This window comes from Carassius carassius, chromosome 16, assembly GCF_963082965.1.
Source record: "Carassius carassius chromosome 16, fCarCar2.1, whole genome shotgun sequence".
Classification (NCBI taxonomy): domain Eukaryota; kingdom Metazoa; phylum Chordata; class Actinopteri; order Cypriniformes; family Cyprinidae; genus Carassius; species Carassius carassius.
The window spans coordinates 24,248,254-24,272,408 of NC_081770.1; the positions used below are offsets into that span (position 1 = coordinate 24,248,254).

The following is a 24,155-nucleotide window of genomic DNA, read 5'->3' on the forward strand; positions in this document are numbered from 1 at the left end:
GGCAGTGTTGTAATGAAGTAAAAATACTTTGTTGCAGTACTTAAGTATTTATTGGGAGTATCTGTACTTTACTTGAGTTTTTATATTTCAGGTAACTTTTACTTTTACTCTACTACATTTCCCAAATAAAATGTATATTTTTGCTCCGTTACATTCCCCGCAAGTATATTAGTTACTTACTACAAAATAGTCAGAAGAACACAAACTTAAAGCAGGTTTGAAGAATCAGTCGTCTGGTGTTTGCAACGTTAGCATTAGACTCCTAAAAACACTTTTGCTCATGTGCAAACAAGTGCGCGCCGAGCACAACCGCGGATGATTTTACTTTACCATTCAAGTCAAGTCTGGGGTGTGCGATATACAGCATCGTCTGCAATGATATGGTACGTGTTGTTATAATGATGTGCAATCTGACGTTATCAAGTAGGCTATATCACCAAATCATACACAGAGTGCATGCACATTCATTTATTAGTCTATTAAAACTCAATATTCCAGGCATTCTAATATCAGTATTCAACCTTTTATGTTAAAAACAAATCATTAAGCCTATTTATGCATCTGTAACTGCAGTTTAATGAATCCATGTCCAAATGCTATTTCAGATGCAGATTCCAGAAATGTTTTCTTATGTTGAAAAGAAAACATGAATGAAAGACACTTTGGCTACGTCTACACTAATCCATATATATTTCAAAATTGAATTTTCGTCTAAAAATGATCCGCGTCCACACTATCATTTTAAAACATTTTCCAAAAGTCCACGCTGAAACGTATGAAAATGCTTACATCCCCCTACTTCGCATGAGAAAAGCTTCGACCTGCATCATTTCCGCTAGCCGTTTATTTACTTTCCGTCTCTTTGAAACTTTGTGGCAATGTCGAGGAAAGGCACTGAGTTTTTTAAATGGACCGAAAGTGAGGTGAAGTTGTTGCTGTGAGTAACACAGAGTAACACACTGTCAAAATGGAGAGCATCCAAAACAACTGCTGTACAATTTCGTTCACCATCTTGGCTGAATTGGTCATAGGACTGCATCACATGACTAAAAATGCGTGAAGGTATTCAAAAGCCTCCATTTTCACAGTCCACACTACGATGCGAAGACGTTTTTTTTTTCAAATTTATCCGCTTTGGAGAGCATTTTCCAAAAGCTACATTTTTGTTGACTTAAAGCGCCGTCTCAGTGTGGATAGAAGGCCAAAACAGAGATAAAAATATATGATTTCAAACAAAAACGTATTAGTGTGGACAAGTCCTCCTGAAGTGCTTCTTATTCTTACACAAAAATACAAAATGGAAGAAATAGTTAGGACTGAACACAATCTTGCTACTCAAGCTGTGTATGAAAATTTATATATATATATTTATTTGCTTCTTTTCCATTTAATTGTACTTTTACTTTAAATTAAGTACGTTTTAACATTGAAAAAACCTAATAAATTTGCATGAAATAATTGAAGACTCCCTTCCCAGGTCATATTTAATTGAAATATAAAAAAAACATGTCAAGACTTAAAAAAAGGTAATTGCTGATGCAAGCAACAGACTTTTATATTAAAATAATGTGAAGAGAACTTTAACCTGTTTGGTGCTGGTACAGTACGAAATGTTGGTTGGTATTTCAATTCCATTCATTTTAACCTTCACTGCACTCTTCTGGTGGTATATGTCAACATCACTGTTGTGGAAGAAAATTGTATTGTGTAGTGAGGCTACTTTTGAATAATGGTTCTAGTTATATCGGTAAGCTTGACTTACATGTCTGCCACCTGAATGTTTAGGTCTTCATGATCAAAGACATCCATTTTTTATAAGGACTATGAATTTATCCGCTGAAGTGCAGTCTTGAACTAAGAATTGGTAGCAAGAGGAATTTCGTAGTTGTACTTCTTATGGTTGAATGTAATCAAGGTGTGTCTGATCTTACTGCATGTAGATAAATGAAACATACAAAACATTTAATTAAATGAAAAATAAATTTTGAAAAAAAAAAGATACATTTGAAGCTGAACTAGCCTCTAAATGTTTAAAATTATGATTGTGAAATCCTTTTCTGGATAGGCCTGGATAGCCTCAAACGGAAACGTTTTTGGGACCCTGGGAGTAAGATCAGTTCAATCTGCCTCTCAGTGTTTTATTTTTTTCATTGGTAATATCCAATCTAGTCATTTGAGCTGCACCAGGAATGTAGTTAGCCACACCTGAATAGGAAAGGAAAATAAAAATGTGTTAATATGTTGACATTTATTAAGTGGGACATTGGTGAAATGAAGAGAAACCAAAACGTTTGGCATAGGTGGTGATAACTGGGGGTAAGCTCTCACACTTGGCTTTAAGATAGGACATAAGACTTGGATCTTGGTGGCCAGCCACTGTAATATGGATAGTATAGGATAATTGATAGTACTTGTAATTGCATGTTGTTGACACTCTGCAAGCAGTCCTTGGCTAGATAGAGGCACATTTTGAATGCTTTATCCTAACACAGGGGTGTCCAATCTTACTCATGTAGAGCCACTATCTTGCAGAGAATTAAGGCATCTGAACCAGCTAGTCAAGGTCTTCAGGATTACAAAAAACTTTTAAGCAAGGGTGTTGGGGCAGGTTGGAGCTAAACTCTGAAGGTTATTGGCCTTCCAGGAACAGGATTGTACACCCCTGACATAACAAAAAAGATAACTGAAATTAAATAAAATTTCTTACACCAACATTGTGGTTTCTCAGTAATACACCATCAGCATTCATCTTCCAGTTGTCCTTCACTGCAAAGGAGACCAAAATGATTTGCACCCTTAAAGTGCACCTGTCCAGGTGAGCAGTGAGCTGGTACCCAAAAACTTGCGATCAACTCTGACAACATGCGCAATGATTAAAAAAAAAAACACTGGAGGATCCAAGTCTTCAAGAAATCTAGACTGCAGTCACGTAAAGACATTTACCACTTAATAAAATTAGAATTACAGGGTTTATCAACAGTGATTGAAAATACATCATTCCTGAACAGGCTTAAAACTTTCACTGCTTTTTCCACTAGAGAGTTCCTAGAGTTCTGAAATTAAAAAAAAGAATTGTATAATTTTTACTTAAAGCCAGAAACACACTACACAATTTTCCACAGATTTTCCACTTGCCAACAATTTATTTATTTATTTAATCAACGTGATCTCATGAGAATACGTGTGTATTTTTACGTTAAATGTGTTTCTACCATATATTTCCTTACGTTTTCATGAACATAAAAACGTACAACTTTGACGTATTTATAGCGGTAAAACGTACAAATACTTACGTATTAGCAGCTAAAAAACGTAAATAATCTAACATAAAGTGTGAATGTATATGAATTCCCATGTATTAATATTAAAATCGTGGCTTTAATGATTTAAATCTGTTGTATTTAATGGTCATATCAATACATGTTTTTATTGAATTTATTGAAAGCAGTTTACTCATCTACTTAATGCTGCAAACTCCTTTCGGGGGATTACACAATGTTTTCTCCTATCCAATGACTGACAATACAACCATAGATACACAAAAGCACAGCATAAAACATCACATCCATTTTATTTGTTTGCTGTACTCCATATCTTTAGAATCCAGATGTTTGCAAGGAACATATCCAAATTCAGCTCTTTATCATTCGATCTTCATCTTCATTCTCAGCAACAGCGACCATCACAGTCAAAGCCCGCGCTCGTTATGATTCGAATTTGGAAATAGCGCCAGTGCGCCACCACGTTACGACATGGTTTACGGCACTGATATCGAAATCTCATTGGCTCTAACCAAATTCGTCACAGATTGCGACATGTCGTGTTTCAGTTGATAGACATTTGAAAGCCAGCGCGCCTTCACGGAGAGAAGACAGATACATAATTTCACGGATTAATAAATTAAATTCTGCTCTGTACCCTACAAAAACTTACCTCCAGAAAGGACTGCGACTGGAAGTCATTATCATTTGAACTACTTTTGGTACCACTTTTGATATTTTCGCAAAAAATAAAAGATTAACGTTACATTTGCTTGTCTGTTATTTATTTATAACAGTAACGTTATGTAGTTTTAAGAAATGGTTATGGGTAGGTTTAGGTGTAGGATTAAAGTTAGTGGCTCAAAATAACGTTTTAATATTATATTTTTGCTAAAATTGTGTTTTATTATGTTTTATTCTTTTAACATTCTTTATAAAATGGGTAGGTTAAGGTTCGAGTGGGATTTAGGGATCTTACATTTATAAAAATAATTATAAAAAGGGAAAATATACATAAATATAAAAAAAATAATCAGATACGCATTGAAAAGCAGCTTCATGAGCAAATTTCTATGGATAACTGACTGGTCAGAGAACACGTTCTATCTGTACGTATTTGAGGTTGTTTTACGTAAATTTAGATACGTATCGAACCTGTAATTATGTCCAGATAATACGTAAACGACACTGTAAATACGTAAAAGCACATACGTATTGGACAGTTTTAATTTACGTCTAAATATGTACGTTTTGATTGTGAGATCAGGCTGATTTAATTGAAATTCCAACAGTAACTGAGGTAAGTGTTTCTTGGGAATGTTGCACAACTACCGTCTCTGGTACCACTGGTGTAATTCTCTCCTCGTTGGCCTCTTTGATATTTCCAACTGCTGCCAAAGTTGAAAAACTAGTGTCGGACAAGAATCACATTAGCCACATTTGTAATGTGACAGACCATGGTGAAAAGATTAACAATAATTCAAATATTGACAATTGACAATTGTCTGTACTGTGCTGCCAAATCATGCACTGGAAGTACAACAGGAAAAGCTTGACATTAGTACTTCAGTCAAACTTTGCCTCCACTTTTATAGGCAAAAATGTATGGATTTTTTCTTTGGCCATGGATGCAGCTTGAACAAAACCAGTATTCAGTACAATTACAGCATAAATCTGTAAGACAATGCTTGGTGAAACCTCATTGGTTACCCTGACATATGTCTTCATTAGATGAGCAACAATGATGGTTTCAATTAGAGGTGGTGTAATAAGAGCCTGGACTGGACATAATGGCAAATAAGAAAAATAAATGTTTCAATACTAATGTGCATTCTCTATTAAATATTGTGCATTTGTATAAATGCCATTCTCTATTTCCAATCAATCTTTAAATAGACTACTGTACTTTTGAGACTCTTACCCTTAAAATTATCAGCAGCCACTGCAGCAGAGTACAGTACAGACTAAATTCCATGGGTAAACAGCAGGGGTTTGGCATACTGGAAGGCAATGCCATTCTGCATTGCTTTAAGATCTTCCCCTGCCAGCTCAAGTACATAGCCTCCAGTAGTAAGCTATAGATACAATTTGATGGTTAATTCTTGATGGCAACACTGCAAGCCAAGGGACTGAAAAAGACCAAAATAGATTGTTGACATTGAAGATTTAAACATCTATATGTTACAAAAAAAAAAAAAATTGCATTTGATAGCGTAAACTCACATAAGAGCAAACTCAGGATGTGTGCTCCTTGTCAAGGCTTTCATGTCTGAGTACACAAGACTGGCCACCTGTAGATTTTGTGTAGAGCATGTAGGATATGTCCCCAAAACCTTCAAACTTGCTGTTATTAAGCCTCTAATCAAAAAAAAAAAAAAATAAACACAACTAGACACCAAAGAACTAGTTAATTACAGACAGGTCTCGAATCTTCCTTTTCTGTCCAAGATACTAGAAAAGGTAGTATCAGTGAACATCCCTGTCTCGTACCTCTGTGTAATTCAAAACGAGAAGACATTGTTTGATTTGTGAGAACTCTTACACACAGACTAGAGTACAACAATTTAATCCATGAAATGAAATTATATCTGAGCTTAAACTTCTTCAATACGGCAAATAGGTAAGGCCACTCAATTTTATCGAATGCCTTCTCTGCATACAGTGACAGAATTGCTAGATCTTGCTGCAAGCCTCTGGAACAGTAAATTATGTTAAAAAGACACCTAAGATTAGAGGAAGAGTTACATTTTGGTATGAAGCCCTTTTGATCTGGATGCACCTAATTTCTAATTACTGTATGTAGTGCATACTAAAGTTTTCGCAAGAATCTGTATTTAAGAGTGAAATCGGTCTATAAGAACCCAGTTCCTCTGGGAGTTATGGCAGAGCTTGTTATTGATTTTCCAAAAAGGTTTTTATGTCCTGTTTTAAGTGATTAAAGTCACTGGACTGTGATATAATAATATCGGGTATAATAATATTATGATATTTAGCTGTACAAAATTGGGGCTAGAATTACCATCCAGAATTAGATTGTATTTGGCTTTAACTCAAAAAAGCACAATCCATGAACCCATGCACACCCCTGGTGGAGATCTTAGTTTGCAAAAATCTGCAGAACTACATTCTGTACCTGAAATGTAAAATTAAATGCATATAGTAAACTCCAGTCCTTGGGACCTAAATACCTGAACATTTTAGACTTCTCGCTACTTAAAGCTCATTGGTGTGTTGTTTTGTTAAACAAGGAGACACCCAAAACATTCTGGGAGGTGTGTCCTGAAGACTGGAGCTCACAATCAGTATGACAAAGCAAAGCATGACTCAATATCTGATTAACCAGTTTGTATTCCTTTTTGGCAATAGCCTTCAGAGCCAAAACTGCACCCAATTGAATTCTCATGGGAAACAAAGTTATTTGGTTCCCAAATACTGTGATGAAACTTTGTGATGTATTTAATGCTAGCAGGGTGACCATCGTAATGGTGTCCAACTTAGCAGTGACCATGTGCACAGTGGACAAAATGACCTGAGTGAACTCAGGGATGGAAAGTTTGCCTGCCAAGAAGGTCTTTTTGACTAAGGTGCCGACTACAGGAACAGCATCTAAGATCCATTTCCTTAGAAGGAATGGCCCCTCCTTGAACTGCCACCTTAACGTGGTGGAGGGGTTTGAGTACCCGAATGACCCTAGGAGCTATGTTGTCCGGGGCTATATGCCCCTGGTAGGGTCTCCCAAGGCAAACAGGTCCTAGGCGACGGGTCAGACTAAGAGCGGTTCAGAACCCCCTTATGAGAAGACTAAATCTAAGGACCGTGACGTCGCCCGGTATGGCGCAGCCGGGGCCCCACCCTGGAGCCAGGCCCGGGGTTGGGGCTCGTATGCGAGCGCCTGGTGGCCGGGCCTCTCCCCACGGGGTCCGGCCGGGCTCAGCCCGAAGGAGCAACGTGGGGCCGCCTTCCCGTGGGCTCACCACCTACAGGAGGGACCGTAAGGGGCCGGTGCTTAGACAATCGGGCGGCAGTCGAAGGCGGGGGCCTCGACAGCCCGATCCCTGGACACGGAAACTAGCTCTAGGGACGTGGAACGTCACCTCACTGGCGGGGAAGGAGCCTGAGATTGTGCGTGAGGTTGAGAGGTTCCGACTAGCGATAGTCGGGCTCACCTCTACGCACAGCTTGGGCTCTGGAACCACACTCCTCGAAAGAGGATGGACTCTTCACCACTCTGGAGTTGCCCATGGTGAGAGGCGGCGGGCTGGTGTGGGTTTGCTTATAGCCCCCCAGCTCAGCTGCCATGTGTTGGAGTTTACCCCGGTGAACGAGAGGGTCGCTTCCCTGCGCCTTCGGGTCGGGGATAGGTCTCTCACTGTCGTTTGTGCCTACGGGCCGAACGGCAGTGCAGAGTACCCGGCCTTCTTGGAGTCTCTGGGAGGGGTGCTGGAAAGTGCTCCGACTGGAGACTCCGTCGTTTTACTGGGGGACTTCAACGCCCACGTGGGCAACGACAGTGACACCTGGAGGGGCGTGATTGGGAGGAACGGCCCCCCTGATCTGAACCCGAGCGGTGTTCAGTTATTGGACTTCTGTGCTAGTTACAGCTTGTCCATAACGAACACCATGTTCAAGCATAAGGGTGTCCATCAGTACACGTGGCACCAGGACACCCTAGGCCGTAGGTCGATGATCGACTTTGTGGTCGTTTCATCCGACCTCCGGCCGTATGTCTTGGACACTCGGGTGAAGAGAGGGGCGGAGCTGTCAACCGATCACCACCTGGTGGTGAGTTGGATCCGATGGCGGGGGAGGAAGCTGGACAGACTCGGCAGACCCAAACGTACTGTGAGGGTCTGCTGGGAACGTTTGGCCGAGTCTCCTGTCAGAGAGATCTTCAACTCCCACCTCCGGCAGAGCTTCGACCGGATCCCGAGGGAGGCTGGAGATATTGAGTCCGAGTGGACCATGTTCTCCACCTCCATTGTCGAAGCGGCCGCTCGGAGCTGTGGCCGTAAGGTTTCCGGTGCCTGTCGAGGTGGCAATCCCCGAACCCGGTGGTGGACACCGGAAGTAAGGGATGCCGTCAAGCTGAAGAAGGAGTCCTATCGGGCCTGGTTGGCTTGTGGGACTCCTGAGGCAGCTGACAGGTACCGGCAGGCCAAGCGGACTACAGCCCGGGTGGTTGTGGAGGCAAAAACTCGGGCCTGGGAGGAGTTCGGTGAGGCCATGGAGAAGGACTATCGGTCAGCCTCGAAGAGATTCTGGCAAACCGTCCGGCGCCTCAGGAGAGGGAAGCAGTGCCCTACCAACGCTGTTTACAGTAAAGGTGGGGAGCTGTTGACCTCAACTGGGGATGTCGTTGGACGGTGGAAGGAATACTTCGAGGATCTCCTCAATCCCGCTGTCACGTCTTCCATTGAGGAAGCAGAGGCTGAGGGCTCAGATGTGGACTCGTCGATCACCCAAGCTGAAGTCACCGAGGTAGTCAAGAAACTCCTCGGTGGCAAGGCACCGGGGGTGGATGAGATCCGCCCTGAGTACCTCAAGTCTCTGGATGTTGTGGGGCTGTCTTGGCTGACACGCCTCTGCAGCATCGCGTGGCAGTCGGGGACGGTGCCTCTGGGATGGCAGACCGGGGTGGTGGTCCCTCTTTTTAAGAAGGGGGACCGGAGGGTGTGTTCCAACTACAGGGGGATCACACTTCTCAGCCTCCCTGGGAAAGTCTATGCCAGGGTACTGGAGAGGAGAATCTGGCCGATAGTAGAACCTCGGATTCAGGAGGAACAGTGTGGTTTTCGTCCAGGCTGTGGAACACTGGACCAGCTCTATACCCTCTACAGGGTGCTGGAGGGTTCATGGGAGTTTGCCCAACCAGTCCACATGTGGAGGGTTCCTGCCTCAAGTGGAGGAGTTTAAGTATCTTGGGGTCTTGTTCACGAGTGAGGGAAGGATGGAACGGGAGATTGACAGACAGATCGGTGCAGCTTCTGCAGTAATGCGGTCGATGTACCGGTCTGTCGTGGTGAAGAAAGAGCTGAGCCGCAAGGCGAAGCTCTCGATTTACCGGTCAATCTACGTTCCTACTCTCACCTATGGTCATGAGCTTTGGGTCATGACCGAAAGGACAAGATCCCGGATACAGGCGGCCGAAATGAGCTTTCTCCGCAGGGTGGCTGGGCGATCCCTTAGAGATAGGGTGAGAAGCTCAGTCACCCGGGAGGAGCTCAGAGTAGAGCCGCTGCTCCTCCATATCGAGAGGGGTCAGCTGAGGTGGCTTGGGCATCTGTTCCGGATGCCTCCTGGACGCCTTCCCGGGAAGGTGTTCCGGGCGCGTCCCACTGGGAGGAGACCCTGGGGAAGACCTAGGACACGCTGGAGAGACTATGTCTCCCGGCTGGCCTGGGAACGCCTCGGTGTCCCCCCAGAAGAGCTGGAGGAAGTGTCTAGGGAGAGGGAAGTCTGGGGTTCTCTGCTTAGACTGCTGCCCCCGCGACCCGGCCCCGGATAAGCGGAAGAAGATGGATGGATGGAATAAAAAATGAATGACAATCTACAAATAGCCATTTCAGACTATTAAAGGTAATATTGTGTACCTTAAATGTGTTCTGTTTTTAAATTGAGATAACATTCCTTTAATAGCATCCATAACTGCAAAACGCAAAAGCTGGATGAGCTGAATAAATTTCAGTCAAGTCTTCATTTTTATAAAAAAAATTTTTTTTGTACCCACATGATTCAGAGCATCTACCATATTAATGCATACCAGACAAAAACAGTTTATAATTAATACAATATAATTGTATTAAAAGTATATGGAATTTGGTGATGGTGGTGCAGTTGTTTCCTTCATCTTTACTGATCAGATATTGGGCCTCACAAATGCCCTGAACTTCATCCTACATCAGAATGAAGATTCGGATTTAACATCTAGATTCATATTATGGATAATTAATCTTCATTTCATCAAGTATCACCTCTTGAACCTCATAGATGTTCTGGTTCTTCCTGAGGTTGAGCTAAAAGATGTTCAGAATTCCCCTGTGCAGGTTGATAACAGTTGTTGAGACCACAGAAGGTGTGAATAACTTTCCAACCAAATCATTTGTGTTCTCAAACTTAATAGGAATCGGAAGCTGAGCAGCCACTCCTGAGGAGTGCTTAGTAGCAACAAACATATCTATAGGCCAAATACCACTGTACTCAAACAGCCGAGGATTCGTAAGCTGAAACAAATATTGTTGCCTCCATGTTGGCATTAAACTCTTCTGGTACCCTAAGAAGGAACATATTCTCAGTTGCAGCACTGATGGAAACCTTGCTGTTGATCTTAATGCCAGCTCTGGCCAGACCTTCCTGGTGATGTCTACTGAAGACCATAAATAAAGAAAAGCTTTTGCTGGCCAAATCCTGATCTCAAAATGTATGTTTAGCAGAACCAACCGGTTGTGTTCCTACTCCTGCTAGATCATAGCATGGCAATCCAGGGTAAAAGTAGTAAAATTATTATTGTTTTCCCTAATATATATATATACATATTTTTTTAATTTTTATTTTTTTGCAATAATTACTGGCTGACTGCGCATTATATTCCGCTTCTTTGATGTCTACTAACCGAAAAATTAATGAATGGACAACAAATATCGATTTGTGCTGTAATTATTTTATTATGCAAATAGAGAGATACATGAGAAAACCACAGTGTAGGAAATCAGCTGCCAAGGGCAATGGTTAATTATGCTATTTTGATATACCAAATGCAATAACATGATTAGCTCACCAGAGGCAACAGTGTTTTATTTGAACCTTACAGTGGCATAGTGGACAGCCTCTGCTTCTGTATCGTCTGTTGGAGATTCAACGTATGGGACTGAAGATGCATGTTTTTTTTCAAAACTAATGCTGGAATAAAGAATGTCTTGATTGTCGGCATCTGCTTTTTGCGTGAAGTCAGAGGGTGCAGTGTTATTGTGCACTGAGCCACACTGATGAGGGAAAGACAATATGAGAAAAAAAGCACTTTTAAATAAGTGTATGCAAAATTACATTTAGTGTCAGCCAACTTTACCTGAACCTCCTCCTCCCCCTTTTCAATCATGTGGGTTTTAGACAAAGTACATATTCTCCTCCTTAAAGAAACACAGCTATTTGTATTTAATTCATTTTTTATCACAAGTTATATAATATTACATGTTTTGCTTCAGTTTAGCTTACAATTTTACTATAAAAACCTAAAACTTCAAATGAAATTTACTGACCTATACCACAGGATTCCTATGAGAGCAAGAGTCAAAAAAACACACAGTATGACAGTAGTGTTTCTTAGAGCTGTGCTCTCCTCTTGGTCTGTACAACACAAATTTATTTCAAAAGAGCAATTGCACTCAAATAGGCTGCAACAGTCATTTTACATTCAACAACATGTATCATTAGAGATGTGTTACCTCCTACAGCACAGGAATACTGTTGAAGCTCTTCATTGGTGACTGAGTCCAGGTACAGCTTGTTCACTTTAGTGAATCCATCTGTTACCTGTCGTCCGTTCTTGTACCAGATGTAAGTATGTTTGTTGTTCAGAGTGCATTTAGTTAAACAGTTTAATATCACTTTTTCTTCTCCTGAGACAGTGGACGGGCTCCTTGTCACTTGTGTATCTGAAAAACACAATTGTAATAAGTCAAGCTGAGCCTAAAACTGAATTTGACTGACATAGAAAACAAAAACTCATTCATCATTATCGGTTACCTGTAACAGTAAGAGTGACTCCAGGTGATCCTGAGTATTGGTCTGAGTCAGTGATGAACCTGAATCGATATTCTCCAGAGTCGCTGCTCTTGAGCTCTTTGATTCTCAGTTTGTTCCCCACATACTCCACACGACCAGCAAACTGATGCTCCTCAAGCAGATCCTTTACGTCAGGCCGACCGTAATGCCAGAATGTTTTATTTACAGTATCACTAGAGGGATGTAAGTATGAGCAGGAAATGTCTACAGTTGAGCCAACCAAAGCACAGACTCTTCTAGAGGAGTAAGTCACATCCCAGCAGCCGTTTGGAGAAACACCTGAAAGAGACGCTGATTATTAATACGCAAAATTTACACATTTGGTCAAATATACACATGTGTGGATCAAACAGTGTATTACATAACACTCACACAGATAAGAGGAGGCATTTGTTCGGTCTGGATGAAAAAAACAGGAAAATTTGACAGCATTTGGGCTGATTGACACAATTATATCGCGGGACTCTGTATCTAAATCCTGACCGTTCTTCAGCCAGTGGTAAGAAACTCCAGAGGTGCAGGAAGAGGCACAAGTCAGTTTTACTCTCTCATCTATCGTGTCTGTATATACAGGATTCATCTTCACCTGCAGGACTGAGTTAATGTAAAACTTAAGAAAACTTCATCAAGTCAAATCAAAACAACTGAAGTGACCCAAATCTGGACTCAGATTCACCTGTGACTGTTAGATTGACGGCTGCTGAGCTGAGATGTTTAACTCCATCCTTCATGATGAACATGAGCTGATATTCTCCAGAGTCTCTCTCTCTCACGTCTGATATTGTGAGTGTTGAATGGTAGTTTGTGACTGTCTGCTTCACCCGTCCTGAGTAGTCTGAGTCTAAAGTCAAATCTTCAGGTTTGTAATTTTTTCTCCAGTTTGTACTTTGTTTCTCGCTGAACCAGAACCCAGTTTTGATTTCGATGTTGAAGTAAGAGCAGCTCAGTGTCACTTCTGACCCCTTCGCAGCACAAATACTCTTTTCACAGGTCACAGAGAGCTGATCCAGTGCTGCAGGGCCTGAACAAGAAAACATTTCATTATAGAGATGTTTTAGGAACTGTCACAGTGTAGATCTTCTCCTGAAACAATCCAATGTTCATACTAGCTAATATTGCTAAAGCAACGGTGCATGACACATCTGTTGCCCATACCCATTCAACCATGTTACTTAATTTAGTTCAGTTTTAAATACTGTCAAAAAGTCTGTTTTAAATGTGTCTATATGCATTAATTTTTTTTAATGTATGAACAGAAAATCCTGTGAGACGAACATTCAGACTGACATTCAGCTCGACTGGACAGTTTAATTGACTTTAAATTATTTTAACAGCTTGAAAACACAGAGCAATGATGACCACAATCTATCAAGATAATGACTCTTGGAACATGTCAAAGAGCCACATTTAAAAGAAAACATTACATAGGGAAAATAATAACACAATAATGTTCAAACCTGGAATGAGCAGCAGCAGAATCAACGATGAGAGTCTGAAGTTCATCTTCACTTTGTGTAAATTCACATATAGACTACAATGAAAGACAGCTGCTCAACCTGAAAAAAAGACACCTACAATTTCAATATGACACGTTTGAAGGGTCCTTACAGTTTACTGATTCATTAGTCTGATATCATCATTCATGCTACCCCGTTAAAATCATGAAAATAGTCGCATTTTACTTAAGATGACATTTTAAATTCAATTAAAAATTAGATTTACTTACATTACGTTCCTGTTGTTCTCAGACAGTTTTTGCTATTTTTACAGTCTGTTGTAGAAAATGTTGCTGATTTTCTGCTTATCTTGCTTCCTTCCTCTTTATTACCAACACACTGGGGGAAATGAAGTTACTTTTTAAGATGCGTACTCTTCAGAACATGTTAACCGCCAAACTCAACTGAGGAATTCAGTATGAGCTGTTACATTACATGAGCTCTTTAAATTAAACCTCGAGATATTTCGTTGTTTTCTGTTAATAATTTATTTTCTACAAGTAATTTCACAAAATCTAAACAGACATTTTCAGCAGATTTTCTTTTTTAGGGTGAACTATTGCTGTGTTGGTGTTGGTTTTAGAGCAGTGGACTTAGCAGAGTCTGCTTTAATGAAATAATAATGTTTGGTCATTTTTCCTGCAAAAACTTTGGTAAATGGGAATCTTAAGTTCAAGAAAACACACACACGCGTTTATTTATTAATTGACATTCAACTGCACCGTAAGATGCCATTTATTTTATTTGTAAAGCCATATGATTATGGGATATCACAAGCAGCAACAGACACATCTTCAATAACCAACAAGATAAATCTTAGAAGACAGGATGCTTTATGTTGTTCTTCTCTGGCCTACAGTAAATATAAAAAGCTAAAAGGTAATAAAATATGTTGTATTTTAGTCGCACAAGACTCAAAAGTCAACAGAAGTACATGAGACTGTAGCTGGGGTTCAGCACACAGTTAATGGTAATGTGTTACATTCAGCTGGGCCTGCAGCCGAACAGACAAACCAAGATGAGAGTCCAGCAAAAGAGAGAGATTTGGAGCAAACAAGGACAGCTCACTAGATGTCACTGTCTCCAAGCTGTCAGATCACTTTCAGAACATCTTATTTATTATACTTTTGGTTATAACTAGGTAACTTGGATTTACACAAGCTCCAGTCTGGATCCAGAACACCTGAGAAGAGAAAACGCTGACCCCTCAGAGGACCTCAGATGATGCTAACCCTGAATCAACAAACAGAACTTACAAATATTGCTACAGGTGTGACTGCATCATATAATAATTGCTGTTAATAATGTTCATCGTCGGGCTAACTACGTCTTGTATTAATTTTTTCTGAAAAAATCCTGTCATACACGCACAAACTGACAGTCACCACTGATAAGCTACTACTAAATATCCTTGAAACGTAATAAAACTGTAAAGTTGCTTTGTAACGATTTGTATTGTAAAAAGCGCTATACAAATAAACTTGAATTGAATTGAATTGAATTGAATAAACAGATTTATATATTTTTTTCTTGCCCAATGGGTTGTGCTGCCTTTTCAGGAAGTCACAGAAGTAACTCTACCAAGTCTACAGAGCTGTTTAAACAGATCATAGCCCTGCTTGAATTTAAGATGTAAGAAAACACAAGATTTTTTTTTATGGTTTTTGTTTGTGTGTGTGTGTGTGTGTGTGTGTGTGTGTGTGTGTGTGTGTGTGTGTGTGTGTGTGTGTGTGTGTGTGTGTGTGTGTGTGTGTGTGTGTAGTTATTCATTTATGACGGAACAGTATTCTAAAGTGTTACCTAAAATTCGTTTTCCACAATAACAATCATCATTACTGTTGTTACAGTTATCTACTGAAATATAAAAACCTGGACAGTCGTTTAGTTTTGTTTTTGTTTTGTTCATTTGTGAAAAGTAGTCAATAAGCCCTTTCACACATACAGACTTTTCCGGAAAATTACCGGTAAATTGCCGTAAAGAGATCATGTGTGAACAGGATCTTTTCAAAAATACCGGTAAATTCGTTCCGGCAATTTACCGGTATGAGAAGTTGTAACATTACCAGTAAATTGCCGGAATTCTGCTGTGTGTGAACGCAGAAGGAAAATTACCGGTATATGAGCACGTACGAGTTCAGAACGCGGTGACGTAAGACGTCTACTCCTGGCCAATCATAACAATGTGACGCATTCATGCACCGTTTAAGAAAATAAAATAAATGTCATCCAACTGAAGCGACAGTGAAATTAAAGCGCTTCTCCTTATTTGGGCGGATGAAGAAATATGTCATCATTTGAGAGAAACTGTTAGTGATGCGGTAACGTATGATAAAATAACCGTTAACTGTCTCCGAGAGCAATGCATTCACAGGACAAAGTCAGGTAATCAACAAACTGAAAACATTGCATCTTAATATCTAAAAAATAAACGACCATCACAAACGAAGTAGTAATGGATGTATTTCTTTTTCCTATTATGACTTTTGTCAATCTATTTGGGGCTCCTGCTACTCCATAAATCCTGTAGCTCTAAACCAGTGGATCTCAACCCGCGGCACGTCATGAAATCACATGCGGCCCACCATACCGAACACAACAAAAATAATAATAATAATAATATGTTTTACAACTTATTTTAGTTTTTACATATGGAAAAACTTTTTCTTTTCAACTTTTCGGTTTGCCCCGCAACTCACTTCAGCCCGTCTTTTTTCCCAATTCTCCCAAAACAGCTTATACTACTGTTTCAGCTATTAAAATAGTTCAGTTTTGTATGTTTGGAGCAGTTGTTGATCGTTAAACAGGCCTATACGTTTTGTTTTAAAGCGGCCAACACAGAGAGAGAGTTTACATAGCCTATGTTTAATCAGTTTAGCCTTCTCAAATCATCACGAATTGTCTAAAATAAAATCTAAAGATATAAAACAGTTAAGCATGTAACGATGTTTAAATGTTAAACCCAGATGTGCGCTATATCGAATATTTTGTGCGGAGAGTGCAAGATAAAACACGCTTTTTTGGGACATATAGGTGCCAGCGCGATCATAATATAAAATAAAGAAATAAAAAATAAAGAAAAAAACATGCTTTCTGCCGTCTCGTCTTGAACAGGAGAGATTACAAAAATAAACCGAAACCCAGCGAATACATGCCTCACAGACATGATAAATATATCTATAGAAAGCTTTAAATTACTACTTAACAAAATAATAAAAACAAACAAAAAAATCTCAATACAATCATAATCCGTATAGAAAGCACGTCTAATGAGGAGATGATGAGTCAGGCAACTTCATCCTTGCGACACAGACTCAGAAAACAGTTTATTAGTAAATAATTCAAATATCTTTTTACTATTTCCCTCCGTCACATTCATGGTAATTACTTTTCCGGTCATTTGCGACATCTTTTGAACTCAATTTGAACGCAGAACTGTTTATCTGCGCTGATAGACTATTTGATATGAATTTGGATCAGCATAGGCTACATTTGTGAACGCACCTTTTCTGCAATGTCGCGCATCTTACAGACTGCAATTTACAATCGCAACTTCATTGTGCTATTAATCCTTTCAAGCCGATTTTCAACAAATTGGTCAACTCCCGACAGCATCAGGTGTTTTATTAAAGGAGCATTGCATAGGTTCTGAAATTTCTAACCGTTACTGACACCAGTGGCCGTTAGAGGAACTGCAGCCAGTCTCATGCTCGTTCTCAGTGCGCACGCTCTTTTTTTTTTTTTTAACTTACGAGGAGTGTCCGTGGGTGTCTGAATTGTGCTGGAGGCTGGTCGCTTCTTTCCATCCGCAGAGTCCATTTGAAAACACTATTGCCGCTGCTTACTATAATGGCTGGCATGCCGTACGGTTGTAAGCCCAAGTAGACGAGAACACGCATGACGTCACATTTTGTGAATTTTTGCGCCAATTCGGGCCCGACTCCTCCACACACAACGGAGCCTACAGGCTGATAGAGGCAACCGTGGTGGACAGTCGAGGTGTCATTCTTTTTTTTTACATCATGGTTGGCTCATACATGTACAACTGAAAACTCTATCTTAAAGATTTTTTTTAAGTAAAAACCTCCACATAGCTCCTTTAATGGTGAGTATAATTATTTAAACCACTCGTCTATTACGATGTCTCTATAACAAAAGCAGTTGCATGAATACTAAAGTTTGAAACAAAAATGAAACCATCAACAGAAATACTGAACACGTATTACCCTCCATGTTTAAAAATACAAGCGCAGCTGTTTAGAGGTTATTGACGTCAAAGAATTTAACGGTATTTTGGAATGGATGTGTGAATGGTGCTTTTCCGGAAAAAAGACGGAATGTTGTTGACTGTGTGAACAGCGCATTTTTGAATTTACGGGTAAAGTTGTTCCGGTAATTTTACGGCAATTTACTGGTATTACTGTGTGAAAGAGGCTATTGATATGTCTATGACATCACTGGAATGTTACTTCTGACTGTTGCTGGGTGATGATGTCACTGAAAGAACACAATGACATCACTCCAGCAGCTCTGATTGACAATCAGCAGCTGTAGATTAAGTCATCTGGAACATCAGAATATGAGACAAAAAGAAGATTATAAAACATATTTAGAATCATTTTTGTAGCAATGCATTTCAAATACTATTGCAGATTCTGTATATCAATGATTTCTCACCTCTTCATTTTTGTTTTCAGTTTGGTTATGAAAGGAGATTTTGATGAAATACCTGTTGAATCATGATTCATTTACATTCTTATAATCTTAATTAATTTCATTATATGTTGTGCAATTAGATAATTTACTCACCCCACCCACAGAGCTGCTATTGTGAGAAACTGAGGTAAAAACACCAGCAGAGTGACTGTATAATGGCTAAACGCTGTGCTGTTCACTGAATCTTCACAACACAAAGAAGTGATTCATGACTTTCAGAGAAACTGCCTGAATGCTGAAAACATTTCACACTGAAGCACATGTATCATGAGAGATGTGTTACCTCCTACAGCACAGGAATACTGTTGAAGCTCTTCATTGGTGACTGAGTCCAGGTACAGCTTGTTGACTTTAGTGAATCCATCTGTTACCTGTTGTCCGTTCTTGTACCAGATGTAAGTAGGCTTGTTGTTCAGAGTGCATTTAGTTAAACAGTTTAATATCACCTTTTCATCTCCTGAGACAGTGGACCGGCTCCTTGTCACTTGTGTATCTGAAAAACACAATTGAAGTACTTCAGGTTGAGCCAAACACTGAATTTGACTGACATGGAAAATAAATAGTAAAAAAAAAGCTTTTATTGAAACCAAGCTGTCCCTTTTGTGTGTGTGTGTGTGTGTGTGTGTGTGTGTGTGTGTGTGTGTGTGTGTGTGTGTGTTTTATTTTCATATTTCCTCCTCAGTATATCACAGTTTGACAGAAGAGGATCAACGCCTACTTCTGCATCATTGCCTCTTTAGCCCCGCCCACCAGTTCACGTATGTAGAAAGTAAGAGGCCAGTAAATAAGACAGAGACACAAACAAAAAATAGTTGGCTAATTTTCCAGTACTGGAAAACACAAATGAGAGAAAATTTAAAATGTCCAGGAAAATCTTGTAGTTGTCCTGAAAAATATATATATTTTTTAAAATATTCTGTGTTTTTCAATGTCATTTGAGTGGAAATATTATGAAGTCTGTAAACAGGACATTACTAGAGACAATAGATGCTTTCAAAGAAGGAAAAATACTATAGCAGACTGCAGCTAACTTGTTCACTGTTGTTCAAATGTATAATATTGAATTAAGGGGGGGGGGGGGGGGGGGTTATATATATTTTTTTCCATCTTGCCTCTGTGTAATACTGAAGTAGTTTTTAAAAGCATCTGTATTTGTATTTACAGTATTTACAGTAACCAATTGAATGCTATATTACTGCTGTCCATAAGCATCACCTGCTGCCAAGAAAGTGAATTTGCGCTCTCATGCAGCCTATCTACTTTCTTTGATTCCTGCAGATGTTTTTATGTAGCATAGTTTTTCTAGGCTAAAGTCAGACCATTCTGTTTTTGCTTCTGATTTTGAAATTACATCTAATTTAATCTAATTTTAATAGGAAACTGCTCTTGTAGGTAGCCTCTTTGTTTGGATCATGATTAAAATGCAGTGGCTGACATAGAAACAAAAACTCATTCATCATTATCGGTTACCTGTAACAGTAAGAGTGACTCCAGGTGATCCTGAGTATTGGTCTGAGTCAGTGATGAACTTGAATCGATATTCTCCAGAGTCGCTGCTCTTGAGCTCTTTGATTCTCAGTTTGTTCCCCACATACTCCACACGACCAGCAAACTGATGCTCCTCAAGCAGATCCTTTACGTCAGGCCGACCGCAATGCCAGAATGTTTTATTTACAGTATCACTAGAGGGATGTGAGTATGAGCAGGAAATGTCTACAGTTGAGCCAACCAAAGCACAGACTCTTCTAGAGGAGTAAGTCACATCCCAGCAGCCGTTTGGAGAAACACCTGAAAGAGACGCTGATTATTAATACGCAAAATTTACACATTTGGTCAAATATACACATGTGTGGATCAAACAGTGTATTACTTAACACTCACACAGATAAGAGGAGGCATTTGTTCGGTCTGGATGAAAAAAACAGGAAAATTTGACAGCATTTGGGCTGATTGACACAATTATATCGCGGGACTCTGTATCTAAATCCTGACCGTTCTTCAGCCAGTGGTAAGAAACTCCAGAGGTGCAGGAAGAGGCACAAGTCAGTTTTACTCTCTCATCTATCGTGTCTGTATATACAGGATTCATCTTCACCTGCAGGACTGAGTTAATGTAAAACTTAAGAAAACTTCATCAAGTCAAATCAAAACAACTGAAGTGACCCAAATCTGGACTCAGATTCACCTGTGACTGTTAGATTGACGGCTGCTGAGCTGAGATGTTTAACTCCATCCTTCATGATGAACATGAGCTGATATTCTCCAGAGTCTCTCTCTCTCACGTCTGATATTGTGAGTGTTGAATGGTAGTTTGTGACTGTCTGCTTCCCCCGTCCTGAGTAGTCTGAGTCTAAAGTCAAATCTTCAGGTTTGTAATTTTTTCTCCAGTTTGTACTTTGTTTCTCGCTGAACCAGAACCCAGTTTTGATTTCGATGTTGAAGTAAGAGCAGCTCAGTGTCACTTCTGACCCCTTCGCAGCACAAATACTCTTTTCACAGGTCACAGAGAGCTGATCCAGTGCTGCAGGGCCTGAACAAGAAAACATTTCATTATAGAGATGTTTTAGGAACTGTCACAGTGTAGATCTTCTCCTGAAACAATCCAATGTTCATACTAGCTAATATTGCTAAAGCAACGGTGCATGACACATCTGTTGCCCATACCCATTCAACCATGTTACTTAATTTAGTTCAGTTTTAAATACTGTCAAAAAGTCTGTTTTAAATGTGTCTATATGCATTAATTTTTTTTAATGTATGAACAGAAAATCCTGTGAGACGAACATTCAGACTGACATTCAGCTCGACTGGACAGTTTAATTGACTTTAAATTATTTTAACAGCTTGAAAACACAGAGCAATGATGACCACAATCTATCAAGATAATGACTCTTGGAACATGTCAAAGAGCCACATTTAAAAGAAAACATTACATAGGGAAAATAATAACACAATAATGTTCAAACCTGGAATGAGCAGCAGCAGAATCAACGATGAGAGTCTGAAGTTCATCTTCACTTTGTGTAAATTCACATATAGACTACAATGAAAGACAGCTGCTCAACCTGAAAAAAAGACACCTACAATTTCAATATGACACGTTTGAAGGGTCCTTACAGTTTACTGATTCATTAGTCTGATATCATCATTCATGCTACCCCGTTAAAATCATGAAAATAGTCGCATTTTACTTAAGATGACATTTTAAATTCAATTAAAAATTAGATTACATTACGTTCCTGTTGTTCTCAGACAGTTTTTGCTATTTTTACAGTCTGTTGTAGAAAATGTTGCTGATTTTCTGCTTATCTTGCTTCCTTCCTCTTTATTACCAACACACTGGGGGAAATGAAGTTACTTTTTAAGATGCGTACTCTTCAGAACATGTTAACCGCCAAACTCAACTGAGGAATTCAGTATGAGCTGTTACATTACATGAGCTCTTTAAATTAAACCTCGAGATATTTCGTTGTTTTCTGTTAATAATTTATTTTCTACAAGTAATTTCACAAAATCTAAACAGACATTTTCAGCAGATTTTCTTTTTTAGGGTGAACTATTGCTGTGTTGGTGTTGGTTTTAGAGCAGTGGACTTAGCAGAGTCTGCTTTAATGAAATAATAATGTTTGGTCATTTTTCCTGCAAAAACTTTGGTAAATGGGAATCTTAAGTTCAAGAAAACACACACACGCGTTTATTTATTAATTGACATTCAACTGCACCGTAAGATGCCATTTATTTTATTTGTAAAGCCATATGATTATGGGATATCACAAGCAGCAACAGACACATCTTCAATAACCAACAAGATAAATCTTAGAAGACAGGATGCTTTATGTTGTTCTTCTCTGGCCTACAGTAAATATAAAAAGCTAAAAGGTAATAAAATATGTTGTATTTTAGTCGCACAAGACTCAAAAGTCAACAGAAGTACATGAGACTGTAGCTGGGGTTCAGCACACAGTTAATGGTAATGTGTTACATTCAGCTGGGCCTGCAGCCGAACAGACAAACCAAGATGAGAGTCCAGCAAAAGAGAGAGATTTGGAGCAAACAAGGACAGCTCACTAGATGTCACTGTCTCCAAGCTGTCAGATCACTTTCAGAACATCTTATTTATTATACTTTTGGTTATAACTAGGTAACTTGGATTTACACAAGCTCCAGTCTGGATCCAGAACACCTGAGAAGAGAAAACGCTGACCCCTCAGAGGACCTCAGATGATGCTAACCCTGAATCAACAAACAGAACTTACAAATATTGCTACAGGTGTGACTGCATCATATAATAATTGCTGTTAATAATGTTCATCGTCGGGCTAACTACGTCTTGTATTAATTTTTTCTGAAAAAATCCTGTCATACACGCACAAACTGACAGTCACCACTGATAAGCTACTACTAAATATCCTTGAAACGTAATAAAACTGTAAAGTTGCTTTGTAACGATTTGTATTGTAAAAAGCGCTATACAAATAAACTTGAATTGAATTGAATTGAATTGAATAAACAGATTTATATATTTTTTTCTTGCCCAATGGGTTGTGCTGCCTTTTCAGGAAGTCACAGAAGTAACTCTACCAAGTCTACAGAGCTGTTTAAACAGATCATAGCCCTGCTTGAATTTAAGATGTAAAAAAACACAAGATTTTTTTTTATGGTTTTTGTTTGTGTGTGTGTGTGTGTGTGTGTGTGTGTGTGTGTGTGTGTGTGTGTGTGTGTGTGTGTGTGTGTGTGTGTGTGTGTGTGTGTGTGTGTGTGTAGTTATTCATTTATGACGGAACAGTATTCTAAAGTGTTACCTAAAATTCGTTTTCCACAATAACAATCATCATTACTGTTGTTACAGTTATCTACTGAAATATAAAAACCTGGACAGTCGTTTAGTTTTGTTTTTGTTTTGTTCATTTGTGAAAAGTAGTCAATAAGCCCTTTCACACATACAGACTTTTCCGGAAAATTACCGGTAAATTGCCGTAAAGAGATCATGTGTGAACAGGATCTTTTCAAAAATACCGGTAAATTCGTTCCGGCAATTTACCGGTATGAGAAGTTGTAACATTACCAGTAAATTGCCGGAATTCTGCTGTGTGTGAACGCAGAAGGAAAATTACCGGTATATGAGCACGTACGAGTTCAGAACGCGGTGACGTAAGACGTCTACTCCTGGCCAATCATAACAATGTGACGCATTCATGCACCGTTTAAGAAAATAAAATAAATGTCATCCAACTGAAGCGACAGTGAAATTAAAGCGCTTCTCCTTATTTGGGCGGATGAAGAAATATGTCATCATTTGAGAGAAACTGTTAGTGATGCGGTAACGTATGATAAAATAACCGTTAACTGTCTCCGAGAGCAATGCATTCACAGGACAAAGTCAGGTAATCAACAAACTGAAAACATTGCATCTTAATATCTAAAAAATAAACGACCATCACAAACGAAGTAGTAATGGAAGTATTTCTTTTTCCTATTATGACTTTTGTCAATCTATTTGGGGCTCCTGCTACTCCATAAATCCTGTAGCTCTAAACCAGTGGATCTCAACCCGCGGCACGTCATGAAATCACATGCGGCCCACCATACCGAACACAATAAAAATAATAATAATAATAATATGTTTTACAACTTATTTTAGTTTTTACATATGGAAAAACTTTTTCTTTTCAACTTTTCGGTTTGCCCCGCAACTCACTTCAGCCCGTCTTTTTTCCCAATTCTCCCAAAACAGCTTATACTACTGTTTCAGCTATTAAAATAGTTCAGTTTTGTATGTTTGGAGCAGTTGTTGATCGTTAAACAGGCCTATACGTTTTGTTTTAAAGCGGCCAACACAGAGAGAGAGTTTACATAGCCTATGTTTAATCAGTTTAGCCTTCTCAAATCATCACGAATTGTCTAAAAT

The 24,155-nt window shown here is 39.3% G+C and overlaps 3 protein-coding genes across 3 annotated transcripts; all 3 read right to left on the minus strand.

The window, feature by feature from the left end:
* Positions 1 to 1,415: 1,415 nt before the first annotated feature.
* vtg8 (vitellogenin 8) lies at positions 1,416 to 10,634 on the minus strand. The gene is given in 11 exon segments (XM_059569950.1): positions 1,416 to 1,682; positions 1,763 to 1,807; positions 1,809 to 1,872; positions 1,875 to 1,957; positions 2,024 to 2,102; positions 2,105 to 2,138; positions 2,141 to 2,205; positions 2,290 to 2,376; positions 10,048 to 10,153; positions 10,232 to 10,480; positions 10,530 to 10,634. Coding segments are annotated over 11 exon segments (1,041 nt in total). The 3' UTR covers positions 1,416 to 1,558.
* Positions 10,635 to 10,910: 276 nt separating this feature from the next.
* LOC132160212 (titin-like) lies at positions 10,911 to 13,541 on the minus strand. Its single transcript, XM_059569951.1, has 8 exons — positions 13,496 to 13,541; positions 12,715 to 13,059; positions 12,411 to 12,632; positions 12,000 to 12,317; positions 11,699 to 11,908; positions 11,513 to 11,600; positions 11,323 to 11,383; positions 10,911 to 11,239 (listed from the first exon to the last, which is right to left on the minus strand). The coding sequence occupies exons 1-8, from the start codon at positions 13,539 to 13,541 to the stop codon at positions 11,051 to 11,053; spliced, it is 1,479 nt and encodes a 492-aa protein (XP_059425934.1). The 3' UTR covers positions 10,911 to 11,050.
* A 4,437-nt stretch (positions 13,542 to 17,978) lies between these two features.
* LOC132160213 (titin-like) lies at positions 17,979 to 21,259 on the minus strand. The gene is made up of 7 exons (XM_059569952.1): positions 21,214 to 21,259; positions 20,433 to 20,777; positions 20,129 to 20,350; positions 19,718 to 20,035; positions 18,531 to 18,740; positions 18,341 to 18,431; positions 17,979 to 18,260 (listed from the first exon to the last, which is right to left on the minus strand). Exons 1-7 carry the CDS (start codon positions 21,257 to 21,259, stop codon positions 18,194 to 18,196), a joined length of 1,299 nt encoding a protein of 432 aa, XP_059425935.1. The 3' UTR covers positions 17,979 to 18,193.
* Positions 21,260 to 24,155: the final 2,896 nt, after the last annotated feature.

What these genes read in the sequence shown, in the direction of transcription:
- LOC132160213 (XM_059569952.1), bottom strand. Translation starts at nt 21,259, where the DNA reads ATGAACTTCAGACTCTCATCGTTGATTCTGCTGCTGCTCATTCCAG. An exon ending in GTATTCCTGTGCTGTAGGAG is followed by an intron (nt 18,432 to 18,530) that starts GTAACACATCTC and finishes TGTGTTGTGAAG; the next exon opens with ATTCAGTGAACAGCACAGCG. An exon ending in ATAGCAGCTCTGTGGGTGGG is followed by an intron (nt 18,261 to 18,340) that starts GTGAGTAAATTA and finishes ATGATTCAACAG; the next exon opens with GTATTTCATCAAAATCTCCT.
- LOC132160212 (XM_059569951.1), bottom strand. Translation starts at nt 13,541, where the DNA reads ATGAACTTCAGACTCTCATCGTTGATTCTGCTGCTGCTCATTCCAG. An exon ending in CGTCAATCTAACAGTCACAG is followed by an intron (nt 12,633 to 12,714) that starts GTGAATCTGAGT and finishes ACATTAACTCAG; the next exon opens with TCCTGCAGGTGAAGATGAAT. An exon ending in ATAGGAATCCTGTGGTATAG is followed by an intron (nt 11,384 to 11,512) that starts GTCAGTAAATTT and finishes TGTTTCTTTAAG; the next exon opens with GAGGAGAATATGTACTTTGT.